This window comes from Manis javanica, chromosome 1, assembly GCF_040802235.1.
Source record: "Manis javanica isolate MJ-LG chromosome 1, MJ_LKY, whole genome shotgun sequence".
Classification (NCBI taxonomy): Eukaryota; Metazoa; Chordata; class Mammalia; order Pholidota; family Manidae; genus Manis; species Manis javanica.
The window spans coordinates 165320660-165337553 of NC_133156.1; the positions used below are offsets into that span (position 1 = coordinate 165320660).

The 16894-nt window shown below is 52.6% G+C and overlaps 1 protein-coding gene across 3 annotated transcripts in view; it reads right to left on the minus strand.

Moving 5' to 3' along the window:
* The window catches only part of LOC108397961 (mal, T cell differentiation protein like), an 88260-nt gene extending 74036 nt beyond the window's left edge, over positions 1–14224 (minus strand). The window contains exon 1 of one of the 3 annotated variants that reach the window (XM_073240674.1): positions 13988–14125. Coding sequence is in view for 2 of the 3 variants with exons in the window: in XM_073240686.1 (XP_073096787.1) it covers positions 13988–14092 (105 nt within the window). In the remaining variant the exon portion in view is untranslated. Of the gene's footprint in view, positions 1–13987 lie in introns of all 3 variants that reach the window. The other 2 variants (XM_073240686.1, XM_017661641.3) reach the window with 2 other exon arrangements.
* Positions 14225–16894: the final 2670 nt, after the last annotated feature.

A 16894-nucleotide genomic window follows, 5' to 3' on the forward strand; every position in this document is an offset into this window, starting at 1 on the left:
GGGTTCCAACACCAGCACCGCCCCCTGGCCAGGTGAGTTGACTCCTCTGCCCCTCCCTGTCCCTGTCCCTTCCCCGGAGGAGGTGGGATCACCCCGCTCATCTGGCTCTTGTGAGTACATGAGCCTCTCTGGCTCATCGTGAGGGCTGGGTGACTACTGCTGGCCATGTCAGCCTTCATCACATGGAATGGCACAGAAGACAGGAGGGAATGTCCCTTGAGGAAGACCCAGAGGAGGGAATGTCCAAGGCCAGTCTTCTGAGGGATGGGAAGTCCACTTCTGGGAGAGCCGGGAGGTCAAGTCAGCTGGGTGAGTAAGATTACAGTGAGGGGGCAGAAACCCTTCTGAGGAGTTAATGAAAGCTTTGGCCACCTAGAAAAATGTACCTATGTACACCCACAATTTTCTATAAATCTGGGGACTAGCAGGTACTCAAAATCACTTGTAGCCCCCAGATGGAAGCCCATTGCCATTTCCGGGTTAAATAACAGTGCCACTCACTCTTCTATTATTTAGATAATATTGATTAAAACATTAACTGCACATACTGTGCAACACAGTAACTTCACTTTTGGGAATTTGTTATACAAATAATGAACATTAAAAAAATGATGAATGTACAAGGTTATTTATTGCAGTTTTACTGGTTACAGAAAAGATAAGGCACATCCTAAATGGTCATCCAGGGAGACCAGTTAAGGCAATTATTTATGTTTGCAGTGGAGCACTCATCAGCCTTCAAAAAGATGGAACAGCTCTTTGTACACCGAAATGGGACAACTCCAAGAACTGTCTAATGGGTTCCTGGGGTGCTGTGGCTTATGTAGAGGAAGAAGAAAATACGTCTGTGTGTTTGTGTAAATGTGCATTTGTTCGTAGATGCACAGAGTATTTCTTAAATGAGACCCAGTAAGCCAATCAGCATCCTGGCCTCTAGGAGAACTGCTTAGCTCAAAGACAGGGTTTCAAATGTTTAAAGTAATAAAAATACCCAACCTTTACATTTAGAAAGGAAGAAGAAAGACTGTGCTGGATGACGAGGCTTGCTTTGTTTCAAGAGTCCAAAGACTTTTGACTTTTGAATGGGAGACTCAGAAGAGAACTGCCTCACCTTTGGGAGGATGGATCTGCCCACCTGGGTAGAGCTGCTGGGGGCTGAGAGGCCTCCAGTGGGCAGGAGCAGGTAAGGGGCAGGTGAGGGGCCAGTGAGGGGCTGGTGAGGGGGAGGGGAGGGGCAGGGGAGGGGTAGGTGAGGGGCAGGGGCTGGTGAGGGACAGGTGAAAGGCTGGTGAGGGGGAGGGGAGGGGCTGGTGAAGGGAAGGGGAGGGGCAGGGGAGAGGGAGGGGAGGGGGAGGAGAAGGACTGGTGAAGGGGAGGGGAGGGGCTGGTGAGGAGGAGGGGAAGGACAGGGGAGGGGCTGGTGAGGGGAGGGGAGGGGCTGGCGAGGGGGGAGGGGCAGGGGAGGGGCTGGGGAGGAGGAGGGGGGCAGGGGGAGGGCTGGGGAGGGGGAGGGGAGGGGCTGGTGTGGAGGAGGGGAGGGGCAGGGGAGGGGCTCGGGAGGAGCAGGGGGGAGGGGAGGAGCAGGGGGAGGGGAGGAGCGGGGGGAGGGGAGGAGCGGGGGTGGAGGGGCAGGGGAGGGGCTGGGCTGCCACAGCGGAGTGAACCTCATCCACTGGGACGTCCTGCAGACACTGCCCTAGTGATGACCCCACGGGGAGGGGAAGGAGGAACCAGCCATGCAGCTCAGAGCCGCCTGTCCTGAACTGCGGGCGGAGGCTGGGAGGTGTGGGCTGGGCAGGGCCGACCAGGGGTTGAGACCCAGAGAGGCACACTGTGAGCGACACCCCTGGGCAGGTTTTTCTGCATAACTGGGTGGTATTCAGCGTGGCAGGCATCATCAGCATCAACACTGAGTTCCTCTTCTTACCAATTGTCTTAATTTCCGTGAAGCATCACCTCTCCCTCCCCTCCCCGTCCTCAGGTGAATGCAGGCTGTACCACGAAGCCTCAGAAACTTTTGGACTGAGAAGAAAGGACCCAAATAAGACAGCGAGGTAGGAGGTCAGCGTGCAGAGCGAACTGGGAGCCCCCGGCCCCAGGCGGCTGGGACAGGCGCCGTGGAGGACAGGTTCTGGCACTGCCGCGGTGGGACCCGGGGCTCCCTGAAGACTCCCTCTGACCCTGTGATGTTTCAAGGTGAAGAATGCTGTTGAACTCATGTTCAGGTATCCATGGCCCAGGCTGTCTGAGCCCAGGTTCTCTTGGCCATTGTATACCCCCTTTTTAAAAATTGTGGTAAAAACACTGATGGACAGTGACTGTAATGGGGTATGTGGGGGGTACTTGATGATGGGGGGAGTCTAATAAACACAATGTTGCTCATGTAATTGTAGATTAATGATACCAAAAAAAAAGTGAAAAAAAATTGTGGTAAAAATCAGAACAAAATCTGCCACCTTAGCTATTTGTAAGAGTACAGGGTTGTGGCCCAAAGCGCATTCACAAGGTTGTGCAGGCACCCCCACCATCCAGCTCCAGAACGCGGTTCTTCTCACAAACCTGAAACCCCTTTAAATAATAACCCACTACTGTTTCCTCCTCCCCCAAGTCCCTGTCAATCACTCTTCTTTTGTCTCTAAAAATTTGATCACTCCAAGTAAGTGGTTTCACAGCATTTGTTCTTTTGCTACTAGCTGGTTTCCCTTAGCCTAACGTCTTCAAGGTTCATCCATGTTGTAGTAGGTGCCAGAATTTCCTTCCTTTTTAGCTGAATAATATTCCATTATAGGAATATACACATATACTTTTTTTTCTTTTTATCAATCTATCCATTGATGGACACCTGGGCTGCTTGCTTCCACCTTTTGGCAATTGTGAATAGTGCTGCTATGAACAGAGTGTATAACTCCGTGTTCCACGCACATCCTTTAAAAGAGAAAAATAAGACAAAAGCCCATGCTGGGGCTGTGGTTTGGACCCCAGGGTGCAGTTCTGGTGCAAAAGGCTCCAAGAGTCACAGCTTCTCTGAACAGACACACCCTGTGTTCATGCCGCTGTGGTGGGAGCAGGTTTCCCTTAGGAATTTGCTGCTGTTGACTCTAAACACCTCAACCCCAGGGTGATTTTAATGGCTGGATTAGAGCTGCTATTATCTTTCAACCATGCGAGTTTAAATTGATTGTAAAAACAATATTAACAGCAAAGGAATTTTTCACTATGCTATGCTCCTTCCCAGGCCTATTGTTTATACATAATATTTTCTATAAAGTTATAAATCATGGCAAGCATACATTTTGTATTCCACTTTTCACGTTTTTCTGTTTTGCTACCTGGCTTAAAAATACAGGCTTATTACAGTTCTTGTTACTCAAGGTATTTCTATAAAGTTGCCTTGAACCCTGAATTCGTGAACACTGAACTGCTCCTAGAGGAGATACAGGCTTGGTTCCTGGGAGCCAGGTCTGTGGTCACAATATTTTTGTCAACTGATTGACACATAGCTCTGTTTTATGTGTGTTTTCTGCTTAAAGCCACCTTATGTAATATAAAAAGTGTTGATTCATTAACACTGAACTCTCAGCCAACAAGCACTGAAAAACTAAGCTTCTCTCACACGTATTCTTGGTAAGGTACATCACGGCCTTCTCGTGCTTAGGAACACCAGACAGCACTTCAGTGCTGCACTTGAGGGCCACTGAAATAGCAAAATCACTATCAAAAAGCACAAAAAATGTGAACCATGTGGCACGGAGCAGACCTCGAGAAGGACGCTTGTTTACAGTAGGAGGGCTGCAGCAAGGAAGCAGAGCACCCCCTCTTCCAACCTCAGGTGGAAACTGAGCAACTCTGATTTTTTTCTGTTGTGCACATGCCAACAAATGACTGTGAAAACGCTGCAAGTATTGATTTGGAGGTTGCAAAAAAGTTTTACTGAGTAGGTGAATTTGCAAATACAGAATGGTGAGTAATGAGGGTGGACTGCACTTTTGAGTGCCATTATCACATTCCATCAAGTTGATAAAACATCACTTATGCAATTGGGCCCCAGGGCAAGTATGTTGGATGTTTCTAGTCTCCCCCTGTTATAGACAATGACACAGAAATAACGTTGCAGAGATGGTTGTCTTCTCTTAAACTGTTTCTCTGGGGGTAAATTCCCTAACTAGGCTTACTGGTGGGATGTGTGGGCAGGAAGGGGAAGTAGCCGGTGACTCTCCAACATCCACAAGGCTTACTGCATCTCTTGGCTGGGACGCACACGGGACGGAATCTTGGCCAGTGACACACAGGGGAAGCCTTCTGGGGACTCATGGGGAGGGTTTCTTCCTGCCTAAAGAGACCCAGGATGGACAGTCCCTGTCTGGAGCCATGAAGTAGAAGAGGAAAGAGATGGACAGTGCCCTGGGCCCTAATGACATGGCTGTGCCGCTGAAGACTTGGGGAGTCTGCCCACTCTGGGCTTCCCAGGACATGAGAAAGTCCATCTTCTTTGGTTCCAGCCAGTGGGAGCCAGCGACAGCCCTCATCACAGATCCCCTGACGACCACCTGGGACACGAGTCCATAATGATGCCAATACTCCACACCCCCTCTTGGAACACCCCACTGGCTCCCCATGACGCACAGGACAAAGGAGCCACCTGTCTCACCCCTCGGGGCTCCATGCTGCGCCCTGAGCATCCCTCGGTGCCCTGGCACTGGGCCTTCCAAATGTGGGCTGAGACCCCTGAGTGGCTGAAATCCTTTTGGCCAGTCCCCAACCGCATTAAAGATGAAGTGGAGTAGAATGGAAAACACAGCTGTGGTTCCTGAATGATTGTTTCTCACACACACACACACACACACACACACACACACACACACACACACACACACACACCTGCCCTGAAAACACACACACACACACACACACACACACACACACACACACACACACACACACACACACACACACACACACACACCTGCCCTGAAAACACACACACACACACACACACACACCTGCCCTGAAAACACACACACACACACACACACACACACACACACACACACCTCTGCCCTGAAAACATGTCTCGTCCGTGGAGACCTTTGCTCTCGCGTGCCTTCTTTCCTCCGGCCCCGGGCTCTATCCATGACTCCCTCCCTTCCCAGCCCCAGCCCAGTACGCAGGGCAGGCCCCACCTGGGCCTGCGTGGGAAGCCTGAGCCTGAGAGCAAGGAAGAGGTCTCCTCTCCCTGTTGCTGGGAGGGACAGTGGGTCACCAGGATGGGAGGACGCCTGGAGTGTCCCACCTCTGCTGTGGCCAGACACAGTGTAAAGGAGCCAGGCCTGCACAGTTGGGGGGTTGAGGCCCAGTCAGGCCGGGGTGGTCCTCCAGGTCACCCAGGCAGCAGGCGCTGTTGGGCAGGCCTCCCGTGGGCAGCTCAGAGACCCCAGCATGTGTGGGTGTTGTCTACAGCCCACGGGTGGCTCCCATCCCTGCAACTAGGGGCCCCAGCAGACATCCTCACCCCCTTTGCATAGGGACCGAAACCACCTCCGAGAGGCCAGGTGACTTCCGCAAAGTTACCTGTGGCAATGTGGCCGGCCTGGCCTGGAATCCAGGGTCCCCAGACCACTAGCATTAAGTGGGAGTTCTACTGGCCACAATTCTGCCACACCCTGACTCACGGAGTGAGGATTTTCTCTCTGGGGCTATAAGGTTAGCAGGAAATTGCCCCTGGTCCCCTTGACCTCTGGTGAGGGCCTGTGTCTTATCTGGTCCACTCCAGGAACAATAGTGGGGCCAGAGCTCCCTCCACCACTGATGGCAGAGCAGGTCATATAAGGAGCCCTCGGTACCCACAAGTGCTCTCAGGCCCCGGCTGGCTGCCCGCCAAGGAACATCAGCGCCTACCTTGGGGCGTGTGCTTGGGAGGGACAGGATGCCACGCAGGAGGGGCCGGTGAGTCAGCGCTTGGCCCCCTCTGCCTTCCTCCCCACCCTCTGAGGGTTTCCTCCCAGAGGACCGCATCCACCCATTCAGGCCCCCAGCCACCAACTGACCCAGCTTTTTATTGACTAAACAGTACAGATTTACAACATAACATAAAATAATCAAAACAGTCTTACCCATTCAAAGTCTAAAGGGCTTTTCCTTCTCTCTTTAAACAACAAAAAAAAAAGCAACTGAACATTTTGGAAGGCAGATTAAAAAAATTTTTTTTTAAACGTGTGCACCTTGGAAAGGTCACAAAGTGCAGAAAAGACTCAGAGAAGCAGAAAAAAAATGCCCCCTGCTCGACTTGGCAGCCTCGTGGGTGGCTCCCCACTTGCCTGGCCTCTCAGCCGGGCTCCTCCCTCTTTGTTCCCACTATGCTTATTAACCTCCTGTCCCTTCACTTGTCCCCAGGAGGTCACCCTGTGAGTCCTGGGGTTGGGGTCAGGGGTGGCCCCACTCTGCCTTATCCACATTGTATGACATGTTCCTGCCCATTGTCAGGCCTGAGGACCCAAGGATGTCACTTTTCACTCTACCTCTGGTTAACTCTCGCTCAGCTTCCCACTCCCGCACTGCGTATGACCAGACTCTCAAGAAGAGGGGGCAGACGATGTCACCTCCTCCAGGAGGCCACTCCTGCCAGCACACCTCTGGCGGCCTCCCTCATGGTCACTGTTTAGCTTCACAGCCTCCTCACCAGACTGTGAGCTTCTGTGTGCAGGACTCTGCCCTGTGGCTTCTGTGTCCCCAGTGGAGGGCATGGAGCTTGGCACAAAGCAGGGGCTCAGTACATGTTGCAGCCCAACTCCAGAAAGAGGCAGGAGGCAGGCAGCTGGACCCTCCACTCACTAGCTGCTCAGTCTTGTCTTCCTGGGCCTGATCCCACTCAGGTGGCACCACCCAATGCCCCTGGGCCTGCACTGTGGCCCAGCCACAGACTCGTGCTTCTGCCAGGAGCCAGGACCAGATGAGGACAAATCCTGTTTTATCCCCACCCATTTCCTACTCTGTCACCTTCCAAGTCCTAGAAATTCTCCAGGTCAGTAGCATCTTCCCTGGGAGAGCAGATAAGATCCCCTGGAAGGCTTTCTGTCTCCCTGCCTCTTCCCAGCACATGGGAAAGAGAGCACAAAAATGTGCTGTCAGAGGGGATGCTGTTCAAGAGACCATCACCCCCTCCCACACCCACCCAGCATCACTTGGGAAGAAAGAGGGTGCAGATGGGAGTGAGTGTGTTTCTGTGTATGTGTGTGTGTGTTTGAGCAGTGCAGAGGCAGGAAGGCAAGAGAACCCCTCCAAGGGAGGGGCTGAGTTGGACTGCTCTGAAATAGGCCAGAAGACTCTGGGGCCCCAAACCCATGATATCTGGCCCTGCTAGGTGGGGAGCCCACTGAGGCCCTCTCTGGAGCCCCCCTGCACCTTCTAGGCAGAGCTGGAGGCAGGAGGGTGGGGAGTTGTGTCTCAGGAGCTGTGGAATGGGGGTCTGGGCTGGCCCTGCCGCAGCAGGGCTGGGCTCTGTGCGCCGTGAGCAGCCATCTATTCTGAACAGACCAGGTGGTGACAGTAGAGGGGCAGTGCTGGCTGGCAGGTACAGGAGGATGCACAGGAGGCGCTAGTGGAGGTGAGAGGGGTGAAGGCTAGGGAACCCCCCATGGGGCCCCCTGCTTCTCCCTGCTCTGGCCTGCTTCCTATTACTTGCTGAACTGAACAACATTCTAGTAACCCTCTGCCTCCCACAGATCAGCCTTAACCCAGGGAAAACTCCTGGTGAAAAACCCTTGGCAGGTCGATGGCTGAGGTGGAGCACCTCTTATCACTCAGACTCCTTATCTGGGCTCCCTGTGGTCCACTGGGTCACGATGCTCTGGGACCCTCCCTAGCACCCCCTCTAAGAGGACCCAGTTATTTTCATCCCAGCACCTGCTAGTGAAGAAAACCTCCTGGTGGGCTAATCTTCCAGCAGCAGGCTGATTGCCTGTCCTGTCTGAACTGAGAGGCCACGAGTTCAGGACAGTCAGGGGAAGATTGGGACCAGAATTCCGTCCTCGGGCAGAGGGGAGCATGTGGGCTTGGACTGGGACAGGTTCTCTCCGCTCTAGTCCACCTCCTCTGGTAAGCTGTGTGTGTGGCCGGGCCTCTGCAAGCCCAGGTCCTGGCTCCCCAAGGGGCTGGAGTCCTGCTAGGCTTGGGCAATGGGAGGACAGGCATGGGGACTGTCACTGTCACTGCAGCAGAGTTGGCTCCAATCAAGGTCCCTGAGCCCCTCCCAGGGGTGCCCATTGCCTCACAGCACCCCCTCCCTACAGGCAAGAGTGTGACCTCGGGGGGTCTGACTCAGGCTACTTGGCCTGACTCCTGGGATGGGTGGCAGCTACTTCATGTACTTAGCATTGCCTGCTGCTTCTGGGTCTCCTTTCTGCTTTTAAGCCGGTCAACAATTGCATGAAAAGGCCCCTATACTGGGCCCCCTCTCTGCGCCATACCTACTGCAGGTGGAGCTTCCTGGGCACCCTGCCGGCACAGCCCCTGCTCTCCTTGGCTGGTCTCCATCTGCCCCATTGGCCATCAAACCCCACAGTCAGGGCCATATCTGTCTCCTTCATCTTTATGTCCCCGTGCTTGGCACAAAGTAGGCACTCGATCAATACTTGTTGAGTGAACACATGGGATTTAAGTGGGGCAGTCTTCCTCTTTCCTCACAGCCTGATTCTATGTCTCTATTAGCCTCCTGATCTCAGGAAGTCCTACACTGAATAAGCAAACATCTAATCCTTCAATCCAAACCCTTCAAGAATGCCAGGCCAGCGCCTTGAGGAAGCTTGTCCTGATAGCCACTCTGCTCCTGGAACTTGGCAGCTGTGATACTTTCCACTGTTTCCTATCTTGGGGTGCTCTCCACATGTTCTTATGTCACGTCTTTAAGACAGGGTCCACAACCTACCTTACCCCCTTTCTGCCCTTAAGAGCACAGCGTGGGGCTAGATCAGTAGTAGTATCTCAGTAAATATCTGTAGGTTACAATAGGAATTTGCTCATAAGAGCAAATTTCTAGTAAGAGGTCCAGAGGGCCAATGATAAAGTAGCCTGAGCTCACATTTCCTGAGCAGTCGCAACGTGCTGATGCTTCCTGTGATGGTCCTTATTGAAACCCCGGGGCTGGCTCAGGAGAGCTTTACTGTTACTCTCTCCATTGTTGAGGCTCAGAGAGGTTAAGCAAAGTGCTCAGGGAGCAGAGCAAGGCTGTCTACCTTATCCCCATCCCAAATGACTCTGTTTTACCAAACCTGAGCACACTGGAGCCTCCCAGAGTCAGGGCTGGGGCTACTGCCAGGAAGCCAAAGTGGGTCCAGGCAGCAAGAGTGGTTGAAGTGATTCCTTTCCGCACTGCCCTCCCGCTGTCCTGCCCCAGGGCCCTGCTCCCCACAGCCCACACTCTGTGATTATATCTCCCCACCACGTTTCCCCTTCCTCTCACATGCCTTCTGCCGGCATCCTTGGGCACTGTTATGACGGGACTTGGTACCTGGGCTCAGAGGTTGTCGGTGCCCTCACTCTGCAGGAGCCGGGCGAAGTGTGTGGTGGGAGGCAGAGGCAGCAAAGATGAAGGGAGAGGGGACTAAGTCGGACTTACTTCTGCTATTCCCCACAGGTGTGGAGCATTTAAAGGGGTGCAGAGGGAAACACGGGAAAGGAGTTTTCCTTTTGGAAAACCAACTTCTAAGCAAATGTAACATGAGGGAAGCACCTGCTCTAAGTCAGGCCTCAGATGAGCCCTCCTTCCTTCTCAGCCTCTTGCTGTAACTTCAGTCCACATGGATGACCCCACACAGCTTCAAGGTTCAGTAAGTTTTCAAACAGGGTTTTATAGACAGAGTAGAGGAAGCAGCAGGCTGATGGTGACCTAGGGATTTATGTGACGCATAAGTGTGAGCTTCCCCAGCTGGAAGATTCTGGAATGAGCTTCTGGAGACATCAGCATAGTTCCTTCTGACCATGGTGCAGGCAAGTGAAGGGGAAAACATCAAATACTGAACACTTCACCTTTTAACAGGCTGACTCTCTCAAAATCTTCCTTGCTGTTTCTTTTTAATTAGCCAAACATCTAATCAGTAAACTGACTAGGGAAACGGTGAAAGTTAAAAGACTTCCTCAGACTCTTATCCATAAAGTACTCCCCCAGTGGTAATCACCTGGGCCAGCTCTCACTGAACACCACTCATCTGAATAAAATCTGATGAGTCAGCTCACAGCACGCAGGCAAATCAGGCGGTCACCCCTGCTCCTGCTCTCTGCAGCCACCTGCACAGTTTGCTCTGAAGAGCACGTGAGTCACTTGGGCCCCAGGCCCTACCCTCCACTGGCCCCAGCAGGCTCCCACACCCGCTGAACGAAGGAGAGAGGGAACAAACGGTGTCTTAAAATGCCTTGACTCAAAGGTTCCTCACACTTGGAGATTATGGGTAGAAATTAAAATTGTTTTCAAATGAGAAATCTGAATTCAATATGAATTTGAATGTTAAAATCTCAAAAGTCTTATCTGTTGCTGGTGGGAATGTAAAACAATACAACCATTCTGGCAAACAGCTGGTCGGTTTCTTAATGAAAACGAAGCATATACTTATCAGACAGCCCAGCAATCACACTTGGGCATTTCCCCAGAGATGAAAGTTACTACCACATAAAAGCCAGTAAACAAACATTCCCAGCAGCCATAATTAGGATAGCTAAGAACTGTATAAACAACCAAAATGTGTCTCAGTGGATCACGGGTTAAACACAGTGCAGCAGAGCCAAGCTATGGAATAGTATGCAGCAATCAAAAGGAAAACACACACTTGGATGGATCTCAAGACATTATGCTGACTGGAAAAAGCCATCTCAAAAGGCCACATGCTGTACAATTCCATTTATTTATATACTTTTTTGAAATGACAACATTATAGTGATGGAATTAGTTGTTTCTAGGGATTCAGGGATAGGATTCAGGGGTGGGGTGGGGAACAAACAGAAAGTGGGAGATTTTGGTGGAGATGGAGCAATTCTGTGTTGTGATTTGGTGGTGGGGACAGGAACCTGCAGGAGGAAGAAAATGGCACAGAGGAACAGACACACCCTACTGACGTCGGTTACTGGGGTTTGATGAGCTAGGGCTCTGGAGGATGTATCCACTCGGGAAGCTGGCTGAGGGCTGGGGGAGACCTCTTTGAACTATCTTTGCCACTGCCTAAAGTCTACAATTACTGCAAAATAAAAGCTTAAGGTGTGCATTTTAATGTTAAAGACTCAAAGTAATTTGGCAAGGATCTGTAGGAGCAGGCTGCAGGGAGCAGAGCAGGCAGGGAACATGCAGCTCTCCAGGAGTCTGTGCCATCCTGGTCTGTCACTGTCATGAATACAAAGGAGCCAGAGGCTGCTCAGCAGGGGTGGCTCAGGGTCTGGGGGAGCTGAGGGGATAGGACTCATGGATACCTCATTTAATTCTGCTGTCCTTGCCTTTTTGGCCCCTTGTGCCCATGGAAAGCTCTCAGCATGGGGCCTGCTCTCCAGACTTCAGTAAACAGTGGCTGAAGAGAAGCGTGCCCACAGACACACCCATGTCCACCCTGGGCTGTTCCATTACGGGTAACATCTGAATTTGGGTTATGGACTTCACCTTCTCTACCCCTTTTTGCTGGCCTGAGCTCCTGGTTTTGGAATCCATTTTCTGGACTCATGTCCTTAGAAAAACAGCTGCCCATCTATAATGCCTTAAGCCCCAAGACAGGATCCCCTGGGAGCCCAAGGCCTGGTCAGCCCCAGGGGGTGCCAGCAGGCGACAGGGACAGAAAGGGGCTTCTACCAGGCTGATTCTCCTCTCCAACCCAGCATCCCTTCTGCTCAGTAGGACCAGAATCAACCAGCCAAATCAAATTCTACCCTGCTCTCCAGTTTGTCTCCCCACCTCCCCCCAGGTGTGGAGGCCCACTCGTTTTTATATTCCGCATGAGGAACAGTCATTTAGGGAGCCAGCAGGTGCAGAAGAGCATGTGGAGAATAACCCCATTAAATATATACATGTATAGGCTTCTATTCATTTCTTTATTTTCTATATGTTCAACATTGAATAAGGATTACTTGTAACTACAAACTGAAGTTGTAATGAGGAAACATCAGACAAGGCTAAAGGGAGGGCACTGTATAGAGTGACAGCAGCATTGTCCAAGGAATGAGGCACTGCCCCAGATCAAAGGAGGTGAAGGAGACCCAGCACCCAAATGCAACGTGGAGTCCGGGACTGGCACCAGGACAAGGAAAGGGCATTAGCGGGGACACAGCACAACTGAATGAGGTTCATTACACAGCTGACAGCATAGTAACAATGTTAATTTACCGATTTTGATAGTTGTACTATGTACATGTAGACCTTAAGGGAAGCTGAGTAAAGAGAATAAGGGAAGTCTCTGTACTACTATCACGGCTTTGTTATAAATCTAAAATGATTGCAAAGAAAAATAATTGAATAGGAGTGAACCACTAACAGTATATTGCCCCCAAAGATACTTAAGGCCCCAGAGCCCTGCCCAGCACCATGGGGGTGGGTGCAGGAGACGGCCCCTCTCACGACAACTCTGTCCCTGGGTGCTTTCCTGATTCCGAAGCCCCATTCCTCCAGCCTCCTGCTGGCCTGTCTCTCCTGGGCTCCAGGTCTTTCCCTTTGCTGCCCTCCCAACCTGGAAATCCAGCCTATCCTTCGAGGTCCACTCCAGAGTCGCCCCTCAGTGGCAGGACTGCACCCCTCCCTGACTTGACATGGCTGCATGGCTCTCCCAGGACGGTCACCCTCTCAAGCACGTCTGACTCTGGGGAGAAGAGTCCGTTAGTCTCTCTCCAGCAGACCAAGAATCTGGGAAGGCACAGCCCTGTCACCTGGGGCTTGCATTGACTGACAGGAAACATGTGCTCAACAAAAGGGGATGGAGTCAGCTGTGATCTTGGTAATGCACATGGATGTTCTGAGGTGAGGGACAGCCCTGGGCCTGGCCCAGAGAACTTGCAAGAGCACCAAGATGTCATCAGTCCGGCAAGATGCCCACGCTCCTGAGCCCCAGGGGGCAGGGCTGGAGGCACCCGATTCCCCAACCCGGGCTTCCCTTTCCAGTAGCCATCAGTGGGCCACTTGGACTAGTTTGCCAAATACCTGCTTAGTCAGGCCCAGCCTTCCAGGCAGATGATGAGGGTGAAAGGGCAGGGCAGGTCCAACGGAAAGCTGGAACCACTTTCTATCTTCCCCTCCTTGCCCAGGGGGTAGCTCTGCCCAATTCAAGCTAGTAAGAAAACACCATCCACAGGATGGATCTTTCAGAAAGTATGTGAAAAACAAAACAGACCGCTTTGCCCTGAATTGTTCAGTGTCTGCATCCCTGAGAAGCAGATGGGCCAGCAGGCTCAGAGGGACTCGAGTCCCCTGGGACCCTGAGCGCAGGGGTCTGTGCACTGGAACACGCCAGGCCTGCCCATGGGGACCGTGGTTGTGGCCTTTACTCAGCCGCAGGGCCCCTGAGAGTAATGCCGGGACCTCCGGCGCGACCGGGGAGTCTCACACGCCTGTTCTATGGCACGTGTGGCCACAGTCTACCGCCTGTGGGAAGTCTCATAGGGCAAAGTTCAAAGTCAGCTGCCATGACAGTTAAGAGAATACTGGAGGACTCCTGTGAGAGGGAAAGTTGGAGACACCCCCACTTCGAATTCGGAAAAGCAGAAAGAACCATGTAGCTGGACAAAAAGCCGGTAATAGAATTCCATTTCCAACATCTCCTGAGGACCCCAGAATCTCTCGCAGCATCACCCGACCCCTGCAATCACCAGGCGGCCTGCGTGCCACCCGCGGGGAGGGGGCTCCATTTGGGAGGGAGGAAACCCACCCACCCTCGGCAGAAGCCGAACGGCGCAGGCAGCAGGGCCACAGCAGCCCCGCCGGGTGCTCCTCCCCCGGCCCCTCCCTGTCTGCAGTGCCCGCGGCCGCACTCACCAGCTCGGGCAGGAAGAAGGCGTAGGGGATGGTGAGGAACAGCGCGACCCCCGAGGGCACGTCGGGCGGGGCGTAGCTGGTGTCCGGAGGGTCCCGGGAGGCCATGCTCTCGCCCAGTGCTGGCGCCCCAGGCTCCGCAGCAGCTCGCCCGCGCCCGCAGCCCTTCAAATATCACCTCCGGCCGACACACCCATCGGACGTCGTCTGGGAGGGAAAAAAACATTCCAGCCGAGCAGGTCCTTCCACCGCCGCCAGCCAAAAGGCTCCTCAATGAACCCGCCTCGCATCAGCTGGGCCTCGCTGGGCTGGGAAGGGCTGGGGCAGGGCTGCTGCGCGCAGGGAGGCACGGAGAGTGGAGCCCCTTCCTAGACTTCTCCTCCGAAGGGATTTTTGAGTTCTGGAGCGTATTACTCCAGAGAATGCCAGCTACAGCCATACCCCTGAACCCTGTGCCCAGGTGTGGGCAAAGGCTGCCTGCCCATCAAAGACCCTTTACTGAGGACCTACTATGAGCCAGGCAATCTGCAGACAGCTCTGGTGCTCCCTACAGCCCTGCACAGGGCCATTTTGCCCCCTTTTCAAGTGAGGAAACTAAGTCTGTGAGGCCAAGTCAAGGTCACAGAGCTTGTGTTGGATCTTGCACCCCCATCCACCCCTGCTGTCAGCCTCAGAGGGACGGGGCAGCCCTCGCCACCAGCTCCCAACCGGGCACTTGCGCTTCCTTCTCTCTCTGCATGCTCCTCACTGTTCCTCCTCTCCCTTTTCTGTCCACAGTAGATGGAGGAGGTCTTTCTCTCTGGAGAAATCCCCCAGCAAGCCCCTGAGGAGGGCTTGTGGGGAGGGCTGGGGCCTGCATGCTGGGGCAAGAGGCCAGTGTTTGGTCATTAGCAATTGCAGTGCATCATGCCAGGGCCTGCCCTCCAGCCCAGGATGGGGGAGCAGCAGCTGGGCCTGTGCCTGGTCTGGGGAAACCCAGGGGAGAGGAGACAAATCATTTGGACCAGTGAAGCCCAAAGTGAAGGCACCCTGTAACAGTTGGGGCATAACAGATGCTTATGAAGTCCGTTTATCTAATTCTAATCCTGCAATTACTGCTCCTCGGTTCTCTTCCCTTTCCATGGCAAGACTGGCACCTCCTCTGTTAATATTTCCATTCTGATTTCTAAAAATTGTTTCAAAATTGCTTTATTTATATATAATACACTTACAGAAAAAGCGCAACAATCATATAGACCTCCAAACCCCCCCCAGAGCATAGCAGGCTGCCAGACTCCTCCCTCATACCGGCTCCCAGGCTCTCACGCTGTCTAACCCGTAGGCTGGTTTTGCCTGGCTTTGAGGGAGTCCTTTGTTTCTGGCTTATTCCCCTCAGCATCCTGTCTGGGAAGCCTCCCTGTCGAGCTTTACTGTAGCTCCCTCGCGGCTGGCTGCGTTGTTTCTGTCACATGAGTACACCACACTTTATCCATTCTACTGTCTGTGGACATTTGGGTTCTTTCGATTGGGGGTTGTAATTAATAACACTTATAAAAATTCTAGAACATGTCTGTTGGCAAATCTGTGTATGCATTTCTATTGGGAGTATCTTAGGAGAGAAAAAAAAGATCTTCTGGTCTCCTGACAAGTAAGGGGCAGACCATGAGAATGCCATAGACGCTTGGGCTGAGAATAGACAGTGCATCCATTTTTTTTCCTACCCTCGGGCCTGGCGACTCCCACAATGTGTGGGAGAAAGACTTTACTGACTAGGCAGCTGAGTTCCGGACTTGGCTGGCTGGTTGGTTGGTTTTAAAGGGGAAAAAAGCAAAGTTGTTGGTAGGAGGGCATGAGGGGGAGGATTCTTCCCCTTTCCCAGCATCTGGTACAGATGGGAGGTTTGGGGCAATAGAAAAGGCAGTAGATGGAGGCACATACCCCACTCAGTGCAACATAGAAGAATCTGACACAGATACTGTGTATAAAAGCCACTGGTCCTCATTTGCATCCTCCTGCTGGCTGGCTGGGCTAGGGGACAAAGAAGCTGGGGTGGTGGGCCAGGACACAGGGACATCTCATGGTCTCCATCTTTTTCCTTTTTTTTTTTTAGAGTTTTCTTCCTATTTAATCATCTATACTCATATTTAATCTTCACAACAATCCAGCGAGATAGAGCAAGCATTATCTTCACTTCACTGGTCACGAGATACTCATGGAGAGACGTCACTTGCCAAAGCACACGAGAATAACCTTAGTTCAAGGCCAAGCCTGAACCTCTGTCAGTGTTGGAAGTACTCGAGCCACCCGAGTTCCTTGTCTCCGCTTCTCCATCAGGGCTTTCTGACATGGGCCACACTGCCACGCAGCCCCCTCAGCTCACAGGGAAGACAGGCGTCTTTATTTTCCCCCCTCTCCAGCCTTGTCTTGGGTGGCCAGTGCAGGGGAGTGGGAGGGTGGGGAAGGAAGAGTAGGAGAGAAAGAGAGATGTCCCCCAAGCTCTAGGACCAGGTTCCTTTGCTCGGAGAGAAGGGTGCCCCTCCCTCCCTCAGAGCTCTAGTCAATGTCTGGCTGCCACTGCCACCACTACTGGCACTAGATTGCCTGGGGCCTGGGCAGGAGAGCCTGGGGGAAACACAGATAAACAGGAGTTCCTACACTCTGACCTAGGGGCTCTGCTGTCCTCATACTGGAAATGGAGGGCTACTTCTCTCTTTTTTGGATGCCTCTTCCTCAAATTCTCTCCCCACCAATAAATTGCTTTATACATTTTTCAAAAAAGATTTTCTGGTTGACTGACAAGTAAGGGGCAGACCAGGAGAAAGCCAGAGATATGTGGGGAAAGAATAGATAGTGTGTCCATGGGGATTCTTCCCATTGCATGGTTTAGAATACCCCACTCCAACTTGAGCAGTGAAGGGAATTTGTTACCTC